The sequence below is a fragment of the Carassius carassius genome, chromosome 14 (genome assembly GCF_963082965.1).
Source record: "Carassius carassius chromosome 14, fCarCar2.1, whole genome shotgun sequence".
In the NCBI taxonomy this organism is placed as follows: Eukaryota; Metazoa; Chordata; class Actinopteri; order Cypriniformes; family Cyprinidae; genus Carassius; species Carassius carassius.
Genome location: NC_081768.1, coordinates 10,600,602 through 10,621,888, shown reverse-complemented (window position 1 = coordinate 10,621,888; position 21,287 = coordinate 10,600,602). Strand labels below are relative to the sequence as shown.

Below are 21,287 nucleotides of genomic sequence, written 5' to 3'. Positions count from 1 at the left end.
GACGTATTTTTTGCGTCGACGTCATCGATGACCTCGACGCGTTGTCCCAGCCCTAGTCAGCCTGTGAGATCGACGATACACGATCTTATCGTGCATGGGTGGAGCAAGAGAGAGACTCTTTGTTCTTGTGTTTTAAACCGTGCAGGTGCATGATAGAGCCTATGGAATCACCAATTATTGAAAAAATATACTTTAAAACATACTAATAAACTAATGTTAAATATAAAAATACTGTATTTAAAACGGCTACGTTCATATATATAGTCGGACACAACTGTCATATCGTGCGTCCTGTGACAATTTGCCGCATCTGTGTGCGGAAGTTATCAGTCTAAATGTTCTGCATAATCAGTCAACAGTGAAAATCAATATTAGATTTCATTTAAATTCCAACAGTTTAACACTAATATTGGGCATAAACGAACAAGTTAAATATAAAGTATTTAAAACGGGTAAGTTCATATATTTGGAGTAAAGTTGAATTGAACTGATGCATCAGTCATACAGCGTTCCGGACCGCGCGCCTCATGACGAGCTCGACGCACCGCAACAGAAACAAGAATGAGATGCTTTCTAACATAACTGTGGCATTAAACTCAGTGAGGGCTTATTTAAAATAGTGCACATATATAGGCCGTTCAGATTACTTGTTAAAGTGCAATGAAACACCTTATATCTGCAGACGATGTACGTCTGTTTGTGGATGGTGACTTAGTAATGGCCAAAACTCTGTATTTTGCATGCATCACATTATAGTGCGGTGTGCATGAAAATAATAACAAGGCTGCAGAGCAAACTTATCATCCATAGTGGTTCTCACGTAGTCCTTCTACGTCATCACCACATAGTGAGTGTTATAAGTGATAAGTCTAATAGAAGGTCTACGTGAGAACCATTATGGATGATAAGTTCGCTCTGCCGCCTTGTTAATATTTTCTTTACTTTATTTGTAACGCCAAGAAAGAGTTAATCTGTCATGTATGAGAAGAGCGTGTTGTCGTGTAGCAGCCATTAAATGTGTGGGACACCAACTCCTCGTTTTCTATCTCTTTCATTTCATGGATTTAACTAGTTATCAGAGTCAAGGCGGACAGTTTCAGTGACTACAGGCTCTAATCCTCCTGCGCTCGCATGCGCTGTGTGTGTGTGTGTGAAATGCGATGCTGCAATGAAATAGCTGGGCAGTTTTATTTTAATAAGCAGCCTAATAAAAATAATAGTTATTATTATTATAATCTAATACATTAATAGGAAAATGAGCCTAATATCGTCTTGATTATCGAAGGAGAAATCTGCTTATGTCAATATCTCTGACTATCGTCGATACACGATACTATCGTCTATTGGCACAACCCTAATATATATATATATATATATATATATATATATATATATTCTAATTAGCTTATCTTTGTAAAATGGCACAGCTTCTTAAATCTTAGCTTCTTATTCGGTCAATCAAGCAATATATTTTGGTATTAAGCACTATTTAATGATAGAACTTTAGTGATTAGAACTAAAACTTGGTAACCATAAATGAATGCATATTTGTCATGTTAACTGAACTTAAGACTGGTGGTGATGCTTAAGATATTTTTGGTCATTGAGGGTTTCTGCAAAAAAAAAAAAAAAAGTAATAGATCATTATTATCATTATTATTAAAAGATAATACTACTACTAATTCTACTACCATACTAACAATATTCAATGCACTATGGATTGATGAGCTGCTGGGTTCATGAATATTAATCACGTTGTCTGGGTTCGGTCAAACTGATTTGCTGAAATCAAAACAGGGATGGTAATAGTTGAGCGTCAGCCAATGAAATTGCCATTTGCGTGTTAGCTCCGCCCACTACCGGAGAAACCGGCATATCTTCTGCTTGTTCGAAAAAGTTGGAATAATTCTAAATGACCTCCATTATTTTGACAGGAGAAGATAAAGAAAATAGTTTAGATGTAGCACGTCGATTCAGCGTGGTAAGAGCCTCGCTCTCTCTCTCTTTGCATGTGTGAGAAACAGCGCTATCAGTAAAGTGACGGAGAGTCGAGCGCCTTCGAACCATAGACAGTAAAAGAAATGGACACAGCGTCCCCATTGGAACTCAATTGAGACAAGTGAAGCCCATTTTTAGCGATTTTTAGCACTTCCGTTTCTGACGCAGACTCAAACTAAGCTTGATGACGTCAGCAACCTGTCTGACAGATGTAAATCTTCTAGTAGCTGTGCGTGCAAACTGCCATCGTTAATCTTGCAGAGACGGCAAGCTTGAGTGGGGAGTTCTTTGGTGTGAGTGAGCAGGAGTAAGTATTCGGATTCATTATTTTGTATAGTATTTTAAAATGTAACGCCAGGGCTTGTATCTATGGGCTTCTCTCTTGACGTCTCCCCGATTGCCTGCGAGCTTCTCCTCCTGTCTGTACGGTTATTTCTCTACTGTGCGACAGAGAGTCGAGTGGTTATGACGCAATCGTTAGCCTATTTTTACAAAAACTGTTTCTACGGGGCCATAATGTAACATAGAAGGTAATGGAGCCCTTTATACATTGTCGTGTATCTTTAGAAATAAATAATGGACAAATGGAGTCTTTAAACGCCTAAGATGTAAAGTTATTCGCTGTCAAAGTGACGCCAAAATGAAAGGGAGTCAATGGGATGCTAACGCAAGTGAAGTTCTGCTACAAGATGGCGGCACGCGGCCGACTTCAACTTCCGGTCGACTTCCTTCCCGCCTGCTTCGAACAGAGTTTACAGAGCGTCAAATACAGGTGCGCTGTGCGTCCATTGAGATAAACTGAAAAGTACAGATCACTTGATGGGGAGAGAACTCTGAAGCGCTTAGTCGGTGTTCAGTGAGTAAATATGTGCTAATCTTATAATAGCATTGAACACACACAGGCAAGTAAAATCTAAAAACGTATTAGCCAATGGCTTACAAAAGCCAGTGATTTACTCGCAATGTAGAGGGTTGCACAGCACCAGTACGAGTGATTGCGTGTGTAAATTAGTCATACCGTCTCTATATTATTCTAAATAGCCTAGTTCCTTCAAAAGTAGAAAAATATGCTATAATAAGTTTTGAGATTCTAAGCTACTTTAGTGATAAATCACAGGACAGCGCTGACAATTAGTTTCTGCGTTCCTCTGTGCGTGCAATCTTCACAGCTACTGTTTATATGAGTCTTTGTGCCACAATGCAGCTGTGCGAACATGGTAGCTTGATATAATAATACACATCCAATCGTCTAATCGCTTGAATGTCCAAACCATAAAACAAATACAACTGACAAAGTTTAGTGAAGACGCAAGGCTCACCGCTCGTGCGCCATCAATATGTGTTGAACCGGTGTTCACCTCCGTGTTTTGCTTTTATGCCACTGACTGGAGAGCGGAGTCATGTGGCTACACACGCGCTAGTGTGCTTTTAAGGGGGAAGTGTTAACAGGATTAAAAAACCGAAATAACCGACATGGGAAAATTACGTCGGTTAGAGGTTCTGAATTTCGGTTTCGATTACTTTTCGATTAATCATCCAGCCCTACATAAAACATTCATTTAATTTATCTTTTAATTATTTAAAATTAAGCAAACTTTATTTTTTGGTAAATAAAGGGGATTTACTATTAAAAATAGAACATGGAAGAAATGTTGTGTGATTATTCCTTCAAAAGTTATGTTTGTTTCTTTTTAATAGTAGTAGTAGTGGGCTATGTACATTCTGCTGAACAATAGTAATAGATTTCTGGCAAATACTTTTATTTTGACGAACCGTTACAGTTCTGTGTATGTGATACTACAGTCTATGATGTGATATATGACGCTAGTTTTACTCAAATCAAACGGTCAGATGCTCATGAAGTGACTCTCAGAGCAGTTCTGGAGATGTTCTTCATGTGTTTACGTCCTGATTTAGTGAGATGAAAGAAGCTGAAATCACCGCGAGCGTCACGCACACTTCCGTGTGTTTAATGAATGAAGACGTGCTTCTGCTCCATTCATTAACACAGACACGCAGGATTCATATTTAAATAGACCTTTACGGCTTAATATTTGCAGATATTAGTCCATATCGCGATTTGATGTAAGTGCAATGACCTACGTTTGATTAATTCATTTTTTTTTTATACTTTTTTTTAGACTAGTTCTGTACACGCGAGGGGAGGGGGGACAAAATCAAGGAGGCGGGGGCCGAGCGAGCGGGGACGAGCACAGCACAGAGAAGGCAAACAAGCAAAGTGGCGGAATCAGAATTAAATATAAACAATATATCGATATGTACGATATGTCAAAATCCATATCGTGTTTAAAAAATATCTCGATATATTTTAAATAGAGATATCGCCCACCCCTAAGACAGAGGTCTTCAAAACACACATCTCCTAAAGATGACACATCTCACGTCCACCATGGCAATCAGATAAAACTTGATGACATCTCACAACTTGGGTGTGGAACTTCTCTTCAGCACAATCCCATATCATAAAATAGACTGGACTACAGTGTACATCCTGCTCACCTGCCGTCTGCTTACAAAGCTCTGCAATAAAATACATCTTGCTGAGAAGCTCCATTTGCCCTCAAATCACTTCTGAAGCCACAGTTGGGCAGTTTTCAATGTGGTTGATGCATTCTGGTATTTTATACCAAGAGGTTTGGTATAAAGAAACCACATTGGCCGAACCTTTCATTTCAGTCACAATTTCTGTTCTGTTCTATTTAAAACAGGTAAGTTCATATATTTGGAGTAAAGTTGAATTGAACTGATGCATCAGTCATACAGCGCTCCGGACCGCGCGCCTCATGACGAGTCTGACGCACCGTCACAGAAACAAGAATGAGATGCATTCTAACATAACTGTGGCATTAAACTCAGTTAGTGAGGGCTCGTTTAATATATTGCACATACAGTATATAGGCCGTTTAGATTACTTGTTAAAGTGCAATGAAATACCATTATATCTGCAGACGATGTACGTCTGTTTGTGGATGGAGACTTTGTAACGGCCAAAACTATGTATTTTGCATGCATCACATTATAGTGCGGTGTGCATGAAAATAATAAGGCGGCAGATTGAATTTATTATCCATAGTGGTTCTCACGTAGTCCTTCTACGTCATCACCACATAGTGTGTTTTATAAGTTAAGTGATCAGTCTTTAAGAAAAGGACTACGTGAGAACCATGCACTATGGATGATAAATTCGCTCTGCCGCCTTGTTAATTATTTTGTCTTTACTTTATTTGTGACACCAAGAAAGAGTTAATCTCTCATGTATGAGAAGAGCGCGTTGCCGTGTAGCAGCCATTAAATGTGTGGGACACCAACTCGTCATTTTCTATCTCTTTCATTTCATGGATTTAACGAATTATCCGAGTCAAAGCATTACAACTTCACCGACTACATGCTGTAATCCTGCGCGTGCGAGGTGTGTGTGTGAAATGCGGGCAGTGAAATTAAGTGAAATAGCTGGGCAGTTTAAAAGCCGAATTATAATAAGCAGCCTAATAAAAATAAAAATAATAGTTATTATTATTATAATCTAATACATTAATAGGAAAATGAGCCTAATATCGTCTTGATTATCGACAGAGAATTCTGCTTATGTCGATACCTCTGACGATCGGCGATAAACGATACTATCGTCTATCAGCACAACCCTACTGTATGTGCTCATGTTATTGCTTCAATGTGGAAGACGTGCCAGTTGTAACGCTACTGTAAGATACAGGAGCTGAGACACCAGCACACAGATACAGTTAGGGCTGGGTATCGTTCAAAAATTTGTACATCGATTAGGGTTGGGAATCGAAAAATTGATTCGGATTCCAGAATCGGATACTTAAGGTCAGGAATCGGATACTTGCTGTCAAATTAAAATTTTGAATTCTGCCTGTTGATTCTTATTTCATCTGTGAGGACCGGACCTAGCGATCCGCCAGGATCTTCCTCACTAATCTAAGTGCTCCAAAGTTTGGCTTCATTTGCGATCAGAAGTCAAAAAAGCTATAATTTCTTTGATAGCTAAACATGCTTTTATCACGGTATACGGTATTATCACGATATTGACATTTAGTTTTAAAAAGTTGTCATAATACAGTATAACAGGTTTAATAACTTTTTTCTTATAACAAAAATAACTATTCAATAAAGCAATACACAAAAATACATATAGTTAAAAGTTTTTCACAGATTTTCACAGAAGGACCAATAGGTATAACTTTACAATAAGATCTCATTAGTTAACCTTAGTTAATGCATTAACATTCACAATGAGAAATAGTAACATTTGCTACACAAGTTATTAATCTTTGTTAAAAAAAATCTTAGTTCATGCTAGCTCATTATATGACTCAGTTGCAACTTTAGATTTTAACAACGTGTTATATATTAGAATACCTAAGATTAATGAATGTTTGATGAGATGAACCAATGAATGTTCAGAAGAATTTTTCATTGGCAGTTTGTTAACTAATGAATTAAGTAATGAAGCCCTAATGTAAAGTGTGAATGAACGATAAAGAATCAAAACACTTTCAAACAATATCTAGGGCATGTTGTTGTCCAAATTAAGATGTAAAAAAAAGTTTCGAAAATAAATAGCCTATTTAGTCTAAATATTTAAGTATTTGGTGCTGTGATGAACAACACATCTTAATGGCTATTTAAATACGTTCTAGAAAGTAGCAGCTGCTTTATTTAAGGGGTCTCCAGGGTAACGGCTGCATTTTCTGCAGTTTAGCGCTATCTGCTGTCTGAGAGTGAATATGCTTTCATTACACGTTTCTCTCACGTGTTCCCCCATGTGCTTCTCATGCATGCTTGTTTACATCAGTGCGCACACGTGGCTTTCAAGCAGTATACAGCGGTGTTGTGCATTTTTACCAGTTGATGGGAAAACTATTTTTAAAATGCATTCCAAATTCTGAATAATTTGTAACATAAGTTATTCACGGTATTTAGAAGTGCCCACGATAACAATATCATGCACATTCATCACCGTGATATATCGCATTACCGAATACCGGCACATGTCTATTGCAAATACAGACTTTCAAATCAACGCTTTCAAATTGCTCTTGCGATTGTCAAATACTAATAGATCTGCGCCACGCCTCTAGTCGAAAACAAAGGCTAGTGGCTGCAGGCTTATTGGCTTACTGACACTGATGAGATTAACCCATTAAGTATCGAAATTTGATACTGAACGACGAGACATTTTTCGATACTTGATTGCATCGAGGCAATTCGGTCAGTTATCGAACTCAAAACCCAGCACTAGATACAGTTACAGTAACAGTGAGGATTCAGACACTCAGAGATATCTTAATGTTTCAGATGTCTGGTCTTCTGTAAAATCATTTTTATAAAATAAGACTCTTATATTTAACAAGGCTGAATTTATTTGATAAGATACAGTAAAAACAAAACATTCTCTTAAATAGTATTATAATTTTTACCATTTTAATAAATTAAAAAATGTACCTATGATGCAAAGCAAACTGACCTTTCTATTTCTTCAGCATATCATGTATTCTTTTATATATAAAAGTATTAATGTTTCCAAAAAAGAACTCCTTTGACCTCCAAACCCTTTTCTATTTTCTTTTTGAAATTCAACAAAATATGTTTTTGTTTTTTTTAAAGGGAAGTCATGGGTGTTTCTTCAACTATGGCACTTTTGGTCCTGTGAACACATAAAAACTTTGATGTATTGTGTTTAATAGCATTGTTTGATGGAAATGACAATGATGAAAATCACATTTGGGGGGGTACACTTAGTTTTGTTCAAAGAAAGGTTAAAAGTCAGAGATTTAAAAAAAAGCTATAAATGGTTTAAAGGGATTTAAAATGCTTGAAACAAACATCGTGAAGGCAAGATAAAGAAAAGTTTTAACATGATCTTCATATAAAAAAAGGAAAGTATAAAATTAAAAGTTCACCCTAAAAAGTAGCTTGTTTGCAAGCTGCAAAACACAGGTCTAATGTGCATGTGCGAAACAAGGGTGGAATTTGAACACTGTGGTCAGCATCTCTTACCCACTGCAACCGTAAAAACACACACAAACCATACAAGCAAACGTTATCCACACACCTCAAGGGAAGAAGGGAACAGAGATAAGGCCCATCAACATTCCAGGCTATAGCATGACCACCAGTTTATATTAGCCAGACCTATTCAGGGTTGCAAACTAAGTGTCTAAAAAACACCCCGCAACTGAAACATTCCACTTTAACCCAATCCAGAGCAACACAAGACCTGATTTTCTGGGAATAAATAATTGCAGTCTGGTTTTACGGTTAGCCTGGGATTGTGCATGCTACAATTATCTGTGTAAGCACTGCCTTTCTGACAGCCACTAAATAAATGACAGAGTAGTTATTCATTAACCTACCCTCCTGAGCCTGACCTTTGCCCTTTCTTTCAGACCACACTGCCACCTGGAGCAACTTAAACTGTACAATGCAACCAGCTAAATGATCTTCCATCGTGTTGATAATGAAAGATCATTTGTTGAAATCATCAAAGTTTTGGTGAGTGTCAGTTCATCTTATGCCGCGTTTCCACCGAAATTACCCGGAACATTTGTACCAGGAACTTTTTTTCCCAGGAACTTTTTTCCCCCCAGACCTGTTGCTTTCTGCGTTTCCACCGCGGTGTAAAGTACCGGGAAGATTAGGCAAATAGACTGGTGACGTAGGTCTGCGCGCGTTTCTCAATATGTGCATTCGACTCGGGAGTGTGATGTCCGCGACGACGCAAGTCCAGTAAATCTGCAAACAGCAGCGTACTTGATAACTTCAGTCAGCTGACCATGGCTACTGCTATTTTCCTCTCTGTATATTTACAATAAGACGAAATAGGATATCAAATACCACTGCCTCCTTTCGTTTTCATTTAAGCATAATAACAGCTGCAGAAATGTACTTAGTTCAGGGATATGTGTATATATACAGCCAATACAATGAAACGAAATATTATATAGATTTGACTTTTTTATTTTCATTTTAACATATAGATAAATTGAATACAGACCAAAGAAAACCTGATAGATTTACCCCGCAGCTGAATTATATTTTATGTTTAACCACTTAAAAGACATCAGAGCCAGCGGCTCACATCAGAAGGTCTAGCCGAGGTGAGGCTGCTTCTCGGCGGATGATCACTGAGCTCCCGCTGGTCGCGTGGAGCTCACCGTCTCTGAGATCGGCGAAACACATTTTTAAATAGGCGCTGTCTTCATAAATAAACCACAGATTTGAGTTTTAAACAACTACATTCTCGCCTGAAATACTTTAAAAATTACATTTCATGACACAATAACAGTAATATTTCGAAAATGTTGATCCGAATAAATGGTGGTTGAACTCAACCAATGCCGCGTGAACTCAACCAATCAGGATGTTTAGCGGCCAAGTCCCGCCCCCAAAAGTTCCGGAACTTTGAAAAAGTACCACCTCGCCAGCAGGGACTTTCTGAGGGGCATTTTTTTACCCGGAACTTTATTTAGTTCCTGGTTCCTGCAGTGGAAACACATCGAGTACCAGGCCAAAGTCCCTAGTTCCTGGGTAAAGTTCCTGCGGTGGAAACGCGGCTTTAGAGGAAGTGTAAAACTCCCAGTCCCAAGTCTAATTGCTGTCCTCTAAATTTAGCAGGAATATTACATCATCAGTATTACATCATCTTCAGGTGAAGTGGAGAAATCCACTCTCTGGAATGTTGGCATGGTTGCCATTCCTGAATTTTCAGTTCAACAGGTCACATCTGGATTAGAACACTGTCACAGAATCCTAAGTGCATTTATATGCATGTTACAAGTTAAATTTACGTCAGATTAAAACAATTTTGCATACAATTTTCAAAATGCAGGTTATTGAAATTGATGAAAAATGATTTTTTTTCATCATAACAAATTTCTATTGAAAATAGATAAAATCTTCTAGTGAAACAATACACTTCTCTCTGGACTTCTCCAATTATTTTGTCCTCGTACACCCAGCCCCTTTTGTACAACTGACTACAAGCTGGCATTCAGATCTGCTGCCATCCAATCAACAACCAACAGATTAAACAATTGACTACATTTATTTCCTTTTCAATATTCTGCTACATTCAAATGTATTTGACAATACAAAGAATGTTCCATCGCTATTTTTGTAACTTTGACAACTTTAAATGTCACTTAAACACTTTAGTCTAAACTGAATTCACACCAGTCTGTTTTTTACATGCACAACATGTATTTATTCTTTGTAAATATTTCATTATGCACGGTGTTAAAAACACTTAAAGTGTAGCTCGATTAGAACTCTGCATGTAAATAGTGGACGAACGTGTCACAACAGAAAAACCTTTATTTTGAAAGCACTGAGAATCAATCACCTAAATCCTCACACACAAGAGTGTGTCTTTAAGGGAAATATGATTCCTAATGTGCCCAGATTTACCAGTGCACTGCAGTTTTTTTTCATTGTTTTTAACCTTTTCCTTTTTTTTATGTGCAAAATACTATATGATTCATTTTAATACTACATTTTGCTTACAATTGTTATGCATAGATTATTTACTACCTTTTAATATAATACTACCTTTTAATATATATACACACACATACATCAGGTGAAAGGTAAAAATACAGTTTCTGACATTAAATTGATTCAAGAACTGATGGAACCTTATTTGTGCTTGTAGTGCAGGATAAAAAATGGTCACAAATTCAATAAGACAATGTAGTAATCGGAGTAAAAAATTAGGCTTACATTAGACCGTATGCCTTTGGAAACATACCTGGAAAATTCAAAAAGATTCCTGATGAATTCACTTGGCATCACTCTTCCAAACACACACATACTGGCCAAAGTGGGTATAATCTCAGGCTCAAATACTTGATTTAAAGGCTTGAAATCAATCGCATTATGCTGGATAACTGTCAATAATCAGCTTGAGCTATAATTAATGACAAGTTAAAGAATTCATGAGGGGGGTGAAAGCAAAGAGTAAGAGAGAATATTTGCATTTTCGGGGGTAAGAAGTGTTTGCTTTAACTTTTTGTTGGAAGAATATTGCAAGCAAATGGAAATATCTGTGATGTGTTTTCTAGAATCATCTCGTTACAGCTAAACACTCTCACACAGAGCTATCTCCTGCCCTGAGCTAAACCAGAGAGGGACTTGTGCTAAAAATGGCAGAGAGAAAGACAGAAAGAGAGAAAGAGACTGAATCCTGTTCACTCCCACTCACCGCTTGCCACTTCTCCTCTGCTCATCTCCTCCTCAGGAAACACACACATTCTTCAGCTGTGGAGAAAGTCTGTCTCCAGCACTCTTATAATGGACAACACACACCTCTTTGATTAACATACAGACACCGATTCTCTAAGAAAGAATGATTCATATCTTTCTCTCAGAAACCTGCTCACAGCTTAGACCAAACTCTGGCCCTGAGTCAAATCATGCTTCATCAAGAGTCTTTGGAGAATTGTTTAGTTTTGGACCAGATTAACTTTAATCAGCCAGACAGATCTGATATTTTACATGAAGTTTATGCATGCAGGAACATTCAGTACAAAAAAGAACTGCCTCCTTGAGTGCAACAAATGAATCACTTCACTTACTATGAGCAGTAAGTTTCACAACTACTTCATGTATCTGTGATGAAGTCCAAACACATATATACGTAAAACTAAAACAATTATTCTGATATAAAATACTTTCTTGAAGGCATGCAAATAGTTTTTTTCATCTTATCCAGAATAATAAGTAATCCATTAATAGGCTGGTTTCCCTGAACAGAGAACACTGTTGTTCTGTCAAATCATGACTGTTATTTTATGTATCACAACCAGCCCAACACAACAACACTGATTTAACCAATAGCAAGAGTTTGGGGTGGGACTAAATGTCATACTAACCAAAGTTTGATAGGGGAGGGTTTGTCATATTTTATTAGATTTTTTTCTGTTTAATGTAATTGTTTTTGCAGGAATTAAACAATTAAGCATTGACTACCACATTTAGGACTTAACTAGTGATCAAACTATTGGAATCTGCCAATAATCAGTATTTGTTTTGTCAATAATATACAGTTTCTTTTCAACTGACATGTTTCGCTGCATTTATTTAATCAAAAATATAGTAAAACAGAAATATTATTTAAAATTTTAATTGAATGTTTTCTATTTTAACATTTTAAATGTCATTTATTCCTGTGATGGCTCATCTGAATTATCATTAGCCATTTTTCTAACAATATAGTTTGGGGTCAGTACATTTTTATTCTTTCTTTTTTTTAAAGAAATGTAAACTTTTATTCAGCAATGTTTTTTTTATTCAGTTAAATTGTTAAGACATGAAAGCAAAGATTTATATTGTTAGAAAAAATATATTTTGAATAAATGTTGTTCTTTTAAACTTTTTATTCATCAAAGAATCTTTTGCAATTTCCAAAAAAAAAAATTATATATATATATATATATATATATATATATATATATATATAGCAGCACAACTGTTGCCAACATTGATTATTCTAATAATAAATCAGCATATTAGATATAATTTCTTAAGGATCATGTGACAGTAATGGCTGATGGAAATTCAGCTTTGCACAACATAAATAAATTATATTTGAAAGGATATTAAAAGAGAAACCATTATTTTATATTGTAGTAACAGTTTGCACAATTAATGTTTTTTTTCTATATTTGATGAATTTCTTCACTGATAAAATAGATAACATTAGAAATACAATAGCGAATGTAGATTCTACAGCGTCTAACACTTCAGCTTCATCCATCGCACCCAAAGATAAACTGCAGTGCTTTACAAATATAGGACAGGAAGAGCTAAATAAACTTATCACTGTATCTAAACCAACAACATGTTTATTAGATCCTGTACCCACTAAATTACTGAAAGAGCTGTTACCTGTAGCCGAAGAACCGCTTCTCAACATCATTAACTCGTCGTTATCTTTAGGTCACGTCCCAAAACCATTCAAGCTGGCGGTTATCAAGCCTCTTATTAAGAAACCAAAACTAGATCCTAGTGTACTGGCAAATTATAGGTCTATTTCAAATCTTCCATTTAGGTCTAAAATTTTAGAAAAAGTTGTGTCTGCTCAATTGAGCACCTTCCTGCATAAAAATGATCTGTATGAAGAATTTCAGTCAGGTTTTAGGCCCCACCATAGCACAGAAACTGCACTTGTTAAAATTACAAATGACCTGCTCCTTGCGTCAGATCAAGGCTGCATCTCATTTCTAGTCTTACTTGATCTTAGTGCTGCATTCGACACCATAGATCATGACATACTCATAGATCGATTACAAAACTATACAGGTATTCAAGGGCAACAAACAGAACTAACAATTATTGCTACATGTGTGATTGCTACTACTAAATATTGTAGAAACATAATTTTCTGTAAAGTTGCTTTGTAACGATTTGTATTGTAAAAAGCGCTGTACAAATAAACTTGAATTGAATTGATCAAATAAATGTAGCCTTGATGAGCATAAGAGACTTCTTTAAAAAGGATTACAAGCCTTACTAATCCCTAACTTTTGACCAGCAATGTATATTAGTGCTGTCAAACGATTAATCTCATCCAAAATAAGTTTTTGTTTACATAATATATACTGTGTATATTTATCATGTACATATAAAAACACACATGCATGTATGCATTTAAGAAAAACATGTTACATTTACATATTAAATATATTTATATATTATATAATTTATCTGAATATACACATTTAAATATTTTCAAAATATATGCTGTATGTGTGTCTTATATATATATATATATATATATATATATATATATATATATATATATATATGCATAATAAATATATATCATACACACATATATTATGTAAACAAAAACTTTTATTTTGGATATGATTAATTGTTTGACAGCAATAATATATAATTGATCCCAAACTTTTAAACAGTAGTGTAAATATTGCATACAAAATGTTTCCATTTTAGCTCAATCACATTTCGATTGCTTATTAAGTTATTAAGTTACGCTAGATCACCAATATATTGGCTATTCTGCTCTCAAAGTGTTTAAGTCGTTGAAAAAAACAACTCATTTATCTTGCTTTTAAGTTATTTATAAGTCACTGTCTTCTAAAAGAAACCTTTTAATTCATTTTAATTCAGTATATATAGTTTATTAATTTGTTCTGTTTGATGGTGTCCCGTACCAAATGTGTGTCCAGTACCTTCACCTGCAGGCCAGTTAATAGCAGTCTACTTCCAGAGCCAAACAAGCCATCGACAGCAGGAAGGGGGAATTACGAAATTGTCATGTTGTAGGCCAATAATATTGCTATATTTGGAGCTAGGCAACAGCTGAACTCAGAATTTGACACAGCATAGTTATTCAAATATGGCAAGTGTACGTGAGACATAGCCTAACATACGTGGAGACTGGGACTTGCGGTTAGCCACAAGTTATCGACAAGGAAAGTAGGAAGTGAGACGATGTTTAAGTACAAATACCGATGATATTAATATGCACACGGAGCTTCCTCACATTTGATGTTTCTGCAATGCAACATGAACATCGCGTTTAGGTTGTTGCTATTTCTTTCATTTTTCCCCTCAGTGTCACTAGGCAACAGATCTTCGAGGCGCGTTAAACATTCATGAAAAAGGACGGTGAACTTACCAGCAAACTTTCCACGTTGATCGCAGACCGCGGCTCTTTGAGCATGGCTTCCAGTTGTCTCAGCCGGTTTTCCATCCTTCTCTCCGCTCCTAGCGACATTTTTGCCTTGTCCTGGCGCCAGTCTGAGCAACAAAGAGCGATCTGCCCAACTTTTCTGGTTCACATTAAAGATACAAGATCTTCTTTCAAGTTGTCGAGCAGCGGGCCTAGACAGCCTTCGACTTGCCACCCTCCAAAAAGTACCCCGGGCTTGTCCAGAATAAAGCGGAAGAAAAAAATAATCCAATGGGAACGATTGAGGTTTTCCAAACTTTCCCCTCAAAACAATCTATGAAGTGGTTACTTTAAATAACTGAGCGGAATCAAACTTCCCATCCTTTAATGCGAGCGTGCCATCAACGGCGCGATAAACTTTTAATTTTGAGAGGATTGAGCAGCAGGGCGTTTTCTGGGCGCCCCTCTCCTCTGCTCCCTCCCCTCGTCTCCTCTCCCCCTCTGACTGAGCCTGACTTCAAATCTTCCCCAGTTCATAAACAACTCCGCTGTTGTTCAAAGGCGATCATCTGTTGGAGTCGACCAGACCACAAACTCCAACGCATTCCTACAAGACACTAACTGCGACGTGAAACGGAACCGGTGCGTTTTATTAATAATTCCATATAAAGTGAATTATTTTAAGTTACTTGCAAGCGCTTTCCTAAAGTGTCTCCGCATGTCGTTAGTGGATTAGGTCGCTCGCGCCAGTTCCGCGGATCGGTTCTTCGGTATTCCAGCAGGTAGCTCGAGCCTCGAGTTCGTTTCTCTGACATCAACTAGTGATGTCCGATGCGTGAGTGAATCGTTCTTTTGATTCGGAACTTTTTTAATGAATCACTTTATCCGACTCACAAAAATGGTCCAAACGATCCGCTTGAGCGGTTCTCGGTTTAGCAACTAATACATTGAATTAAGTTCTAATTACTAAATTTAAATGAAATTAAATTGGAATAAACGTGCCTGAATATGGCTTATATGAAGGTTTTACAGTAGGCAATAAGCCATGCTAGGATATCAAGAACCACGTGATGACGCAAAATAATTGTTGGATCGTTTATGTAAACGACTCTATGAAATGAGTTGGCCAAAAGAACCGATTCGCTCAAATGAATCCATCACTAACGTCGACAACAACAGTCGTCTTTACCCATAAGCCTCTCTTCTTTCTGTCTCGCCCACGAACGGCGGCTCACGGGATTCTGCAAATATTCTCCAGTGGATAGCATTCTCACACCCACCATATATCACAGAAGAATAACAGAACATCACTCGTCTTTTAGTTTAATTCGTTTACTTCACATCGTTTCTAAACACGATGTTCAGGAGTAAAGGTTGTGCTGTACTGAACTGAGTGTGAAATAAAAGGTGACTTAACACAGGATGTTCAAATTATCGCATTTAATCATGTTGCAGCAGAGAGGTGTACATTGTAAATTGCCTTTTTATTTGTTTATTTATGAGGAGAATCAAATAAAGAATTGCATGTAGCTATATGAAGTTTTCAAATTAAATGAAATGCAATTGGTCCTCATAAATGGCCTATTGGTTCATTCATAAAATTTAGAGTCCTTTATGAATTTATTCTCAAACCAATTTCACTAAAGCAACAAAACCTAGTGAATGAGTGTAACAGCGACCTCCTGTCGGTGTAACTCAACTCCGTTATGAAGTACATTTTCACTTATTGATATTGTTAAGAAGGCAAATTCTTCCACTAGAGGGCGCGTTTTATCTCTAATGGGACACACATGAGAAACAGTTCTAATCCTCTAATGTTCCATGGATAAAATGTCTAAATTGGCTAGGACTGTTTGTAAACTGAACTGTGAAGAATTACCCGACACATCTAATTCCTCTTTTCTCTTCAGATGCAAACCAATCTTACCCTTTCAAGTACAGAAAAAGAAATCTCTCTGATCTAGTTTTAATCCAGTTCTGTAACTAATTAGCATTTATACACTGAGGAGTAACAGTGTTTATCTAAAAAATTAATATGCAAATAGTATATTCAAAAATCAGGATCATCTTTTTAATGCCTTTATCAACATATTATAGTACTCTGAGGGATGCATATTAATGTCAACAGAAAATCTATAAAAACAGAAGCTCTCAACACACACACAAACAAACATACATACACAGGTTGGCAGCTGGTATTTAGGCTGTCCAGAGAAAAAAAATCATTTACAAAACAAACGGTCAACCACTGAACAACCTTGAGTTTGTCTAGTTATACAGGTAAAGGCAAGACAAACAGAACGACCCAAGGGAAGGCAAGAGAAAACAACAAATCTCTGCTAGAGTGTTTTGCTTTGCCTGGTAAACCTCAGCAGGGTAGCATCTCTGGATTCCTTTTGGTCTTGCGGTGGTTTTCTGTCAGGATTAGCAGATTGTCCAGGTAAATCAGTTCTTTGCCCAGCTCAGTGTACAGGCTGCTGCCGAACATTTGGTTTCTGGTGTTTGGGACTCTGTCTGAGTATAAAGACACCGAGCTGGAGAGAGGAGTTTCTGTACACAGATGACCCTGTGAGAGTGACAAGGAAAATACAACTAAATTGACATACAGGCTTAATAATGCAGCTTGAGCTACTCCATCATGCCAATTGATCATGAAAATATTCACCTAAAATAAAGATGAATGATAGCTTTAATGAAATAATATTAATAATAATAAATGCTTCGTAATGCACCTTGAGCATGGATTATGAGATCTCTAAATATGTGACCCTAGACCACAAAACCATTCATAAGTAGCACGGGTATATTTGTAGCAATAGACAACAATACATTGTATGCATCTTTTATGCAAAAAATCATTAGGATATTAAGTAAAGATCATGTTCCATGAAGATATTCTGTACATTTCCTACCATGAGTATATCAAAACTTAATTTTTTATTAGTAATATGCATTGCTAAGAACTTTATTTGGACCACTTTAAACGTGATTTTCTCAATATTTTTTTAATGAGTTTGCACCCTCAGATTCCAGATTTTAAATAATTATATTTGTCTAAATATTGGCTTATCCTAACAAACCATACATCAATGGAAAGCTTATTTGTTCAGCTTTCAGATGACGTATAAATCTCAATTTCAGAAAAATGGACCCTTATGAATGGTTTTGTGGTCCAAGGTCACATATAAATCATTATCATTATTGTTATTAGTAGTAGAAATAACATCATGTGAATATGAAATCTGGCCCGTCCAAAGAACTACTTAACTAACAAAAATTAATGAGTGCATTAAATAATTTATTAGAAAGAGCAATAACTATTTAAAAAAAAATAGATACAAATAATTGTAATATAATTTGGATTAAAAATGATCAAATATACACTCCTGTTCAAAAGTTTTTTTTTTTTTTAAAGAAGTCTCTTAAGCTCACCCAATTGCATGAATTTCATTAAGAACACAGTCAACAACTCTAATATTCTGAAATATTATTACAATTTGTTTTTAATTTGATTATTACAACTACATATAATTTAAAATATTATGTGATATTCAAAGCTGAATATTCTTTCTGAAAAGTCTTCAGTGTCACATTATTTTTCAAAATCATTCCAGAAACCAGATTGTTTTTTTCAGGATTATTAGATGAATAAACATATCAAAATAACAGAATTTATCTGAATTGTAAATCTTTTGTAACCATAAATGCCTTCACTGTTACTTTTGATCAATTTAATGCATCCTTTCTCAGAATAGAAAATCTTACTGATCCCAAACTTTTAAACAGTACAGAGATTTTTTTTTGCAGTATATATAAATTAAATTGACTTTTTAACAATATTTATTTGTTAAATAAATAAAACTCATGAGTAACAGTTCTGGGTCATCACTGATAAGTGGGTTTCTTACCAGCTGGTAAAAGTTAATCAGGAAACTCCAGTTCTTCTCCCTGTAATAAAACAATAATGAAGCATTTTACAGCATGATCTTCTCCAGACAATACGATGCAATGAATTATTTAGAAGCGAAATTGTGATCGTTTTATTATATGATGGAGTTTTTGTGTACAGTAACCACGGCTGTATACAGTAGTTGGTAAAGAACAAGAGATGAGTAACCGTAACGCACACCGTCCAAGGGGCGCCTGCTCAACCACAATTCATCCCGTATCAAATAACGGGTCAAACAATGACACATTTACGGGGTAGAAAAAAAGATTAGTAGCGTAACTCCAGAGAAAGTGAGAAAACACACCAGCAACTCCATGATATTTCTAAGAAAGTGAATGCAATTTTCTTTCTTACCATTCTTTCACACCGATTCGCTCCGTGCGCACAAACTCTCTCCAAACTTGGTCCTGCTTTACCGGATCTCGGGTATCATCGTCTTGCGCTGGTATCTGACCGGAGTTTCGTGTCCTGCCCGCTAAATGCCTGAACACTGAGACTGAGGACTGAGAGGCGAGAGGACCTTTGGGTCGGTCCGGTAAACGGTACCCAGCTGAAGTGGCGCGCCGCATGTTTCCTTTCCTATCCGGTCCTTGAGCTCGTCAGTCAAACACAAATATATATTTACGCCACTGTAAAGTCTATTTGACCTATTTAGCCATTTGACTTAAACTTTTGTCTTAATGTAAAATATTTTCTTTTTAGCAGACATCCCTGTCTTGCTTTGAGGTGGAGGGAATTGTGGTGCGCCAGTTCACAATCCGAGAGCTGCTGCTGGTTCCGCTGCCGCCCGCTTGCGCAGAGATTGGCTCTTGTTTACACGGGACGTTTCCCAAGGAGACAGTCGGGCGATGCTGGGTATACCCTCTCAAAGCTTTTGTTAATTTACGAGGAGGCGAGACAATCCACTGCAACAATGCAGCAAATTAGAATGACAAAAGCCAAAGACCGACAGACTGGTGACATAACAGTGTACGTGGGCCTACATAAAAGAACATCTATTCAACCAAAATGTTCGAATATGAGAAAAAAAAAATACGAAAAAAAGAAAAGAAAAAACACACGGACATATTCTTTTTTTTTCCTCATGTACAACTGCATGCAACAGACAAATAGTAGCATATTGTTGAAGTTTGTGGCAGTAGTTAATTAATACAAAGCTGCAGTTTTGTGCAGGTAATTAATGCCTGTGCAATGATGAGAACAAGTATGTAGACCTACTCAATAGAAAAAAATCATGTCTTTAAAGAAGATTCATTTGCACACAGGATAGAGGGTGATACTGCAAATCTTTTTCCAAACAATAATGAATTGTTACTTGGTGACATATGACTAAATGAGAGGTTACTGTGATCTGCTCTGTTTACCTAAAAAAATGCCTGGAAATATGGTTTATTATTATATTTATAAATATTATTATATTTATTAAACATTAGTTGAGAATAGTTGAAATAAAATAAACATTTATTGAAATGAAATACCAAAACGATTCCAAAAAAGTTGGGACACTATACAAACTGTGAGTAAAAAAGGAATGGAATAATTTACAAATCTCATAAACTTATATTTTATTCACAATACAGTAGAATATAGACAACATATTAAATGTTAAAAGTGAGACATTTTGAAATATCATGCCAAATATTGCCTCATTTTGGATTTCATGAGAGCTACACATTCCAAAAAAAGTTGGGACAGGTGGCAATAAGAGGCCGGAAAAGTTAAATGTACATATAAGGAATGGCTGGAGGACCAATTTGCAACTTATTAGGTCAATTGACAACATGATTGTGTATAAAAAGAGCCTCTCAGAGTGGCAGTGTCTCTCGGAAGTCAAGATGGGCAGAGGATCACCAATTCCCCCAATGCTGCGGTGAAAATTAGTGGAGAAATATCAGAGAAGAGTTTCTCAGAGAAAATTTGCAAAGAGTTTGACGTTATCATAATCTACAGTGCATAATATCATCCAAAGATTCAGAGAATCTGGAACAATCTCTGTGCGTAAGGGTCAAGGCCGGAAAACCATACTGGAAGCCGTGATCTTCGGGCCCTTAGACAGCACTGCATCACATACAGGAATGCTACTGTAATGGAAATCACAACATGGGCTCAGGAATACTTCCAGAAAACATTGTCGGTGAACACAATCCACCGTGCCATTCGCTGTTGCTGGCTAAAACTCTATAGGTCAAAAAAGAAGCCATCTAAACATGATCCAGAAGCGCAGGCGTTTTCTCTGGGCCAAGGCTCATTTAAAATGGACTGTGGCAAAGTGAAAAACTGTTCTGTGGTCAGACGAATCAAAATTTGAAGCTCTTTTTGGAAAACTGGGACGCCATGTCATCCAGACTAAAGAGGACGAGGACAACCCAAGTTGTTATCAGCGCTCAGTTCAGAAGCCTGCATCTCTGATGGTATGGGGTTGCATGAGTGCGTGTGGCATGGGCAGCTTACACATCTGGAAAGGCACCATCAATGCTGAAAGGTAAATCCAAGGTCTAGAACAACATATGCTCCCATCCAGACATCGTCTCTTTCAGGGAAGACCTTGCTTTTTGCAACATGACAATGCCAGACCATATACTGCATCAGTTACAACATCATGGCTGCGTAGAAGAAGAATCCGGGTACTGAAATGGCCAGAATGCAGTCCAGATCTTT

At 36.7% G+C, this 21,287-nt stretch overlaps 2 protein-coding genes across 6 annotated transcripts in view; both read right to left on the bottom strand.

The window, feature by feature from the left end:
• Positions 1-15,475, bottom strand: part of rock2a (rho-associated, coiled-coil containing protein kinase 2a) — a 56,223-nt gene extending 40,748 nt beyond the window's left edge. For 2 of the 5 annotated variants that reach the window (XR_009437507.1, XM_059566008.1), the window contains exon 1: positions 14,687-15,475. Coding sequence is in view for 4 of the 5 variants with exons in the window: in XM_059566008.1 (XP_059421991.1) it covers positions 14,687-14,785 (99 nt within the window). In the remaining variant the exon portion in view is untranslated. The remainder of the gene's footprint in view (positions 1-14,686) is intronic. The other 3 variants (XM_059566012.1, XM_059566011.1, XM_059566009.1) reach the window with 2 other exon arrangements.
• A 1,009-nt stretch (positions 15,476-16,484) lies between these two features.
• LOC132156528 (uncharacterized protein C2orf50-like) lies at positions 16,485-19,994 on the bottom strand. The gene is made up of 3 exons (XM_059565494.1): positions 18,984-19,994; positions 18,589-18,628; positions 16,485-17,246 (listed from the first exon to the last, which is right to left on the bottom strand). Exons 1-3 carry the CDS (start codon positions 19,196-19,198, stop codon positions 17,049-17,051), a joined length of 453 nt encoding a protein of 150 aa, XP_059421477.1. The 5' UTR covers positions 19,199-19,994; the 3' UTR covers positions 16,485-17,048.
• Between the last annotated feature and the right edge of the window lie 1,293 nt (positions 19,995-21,287).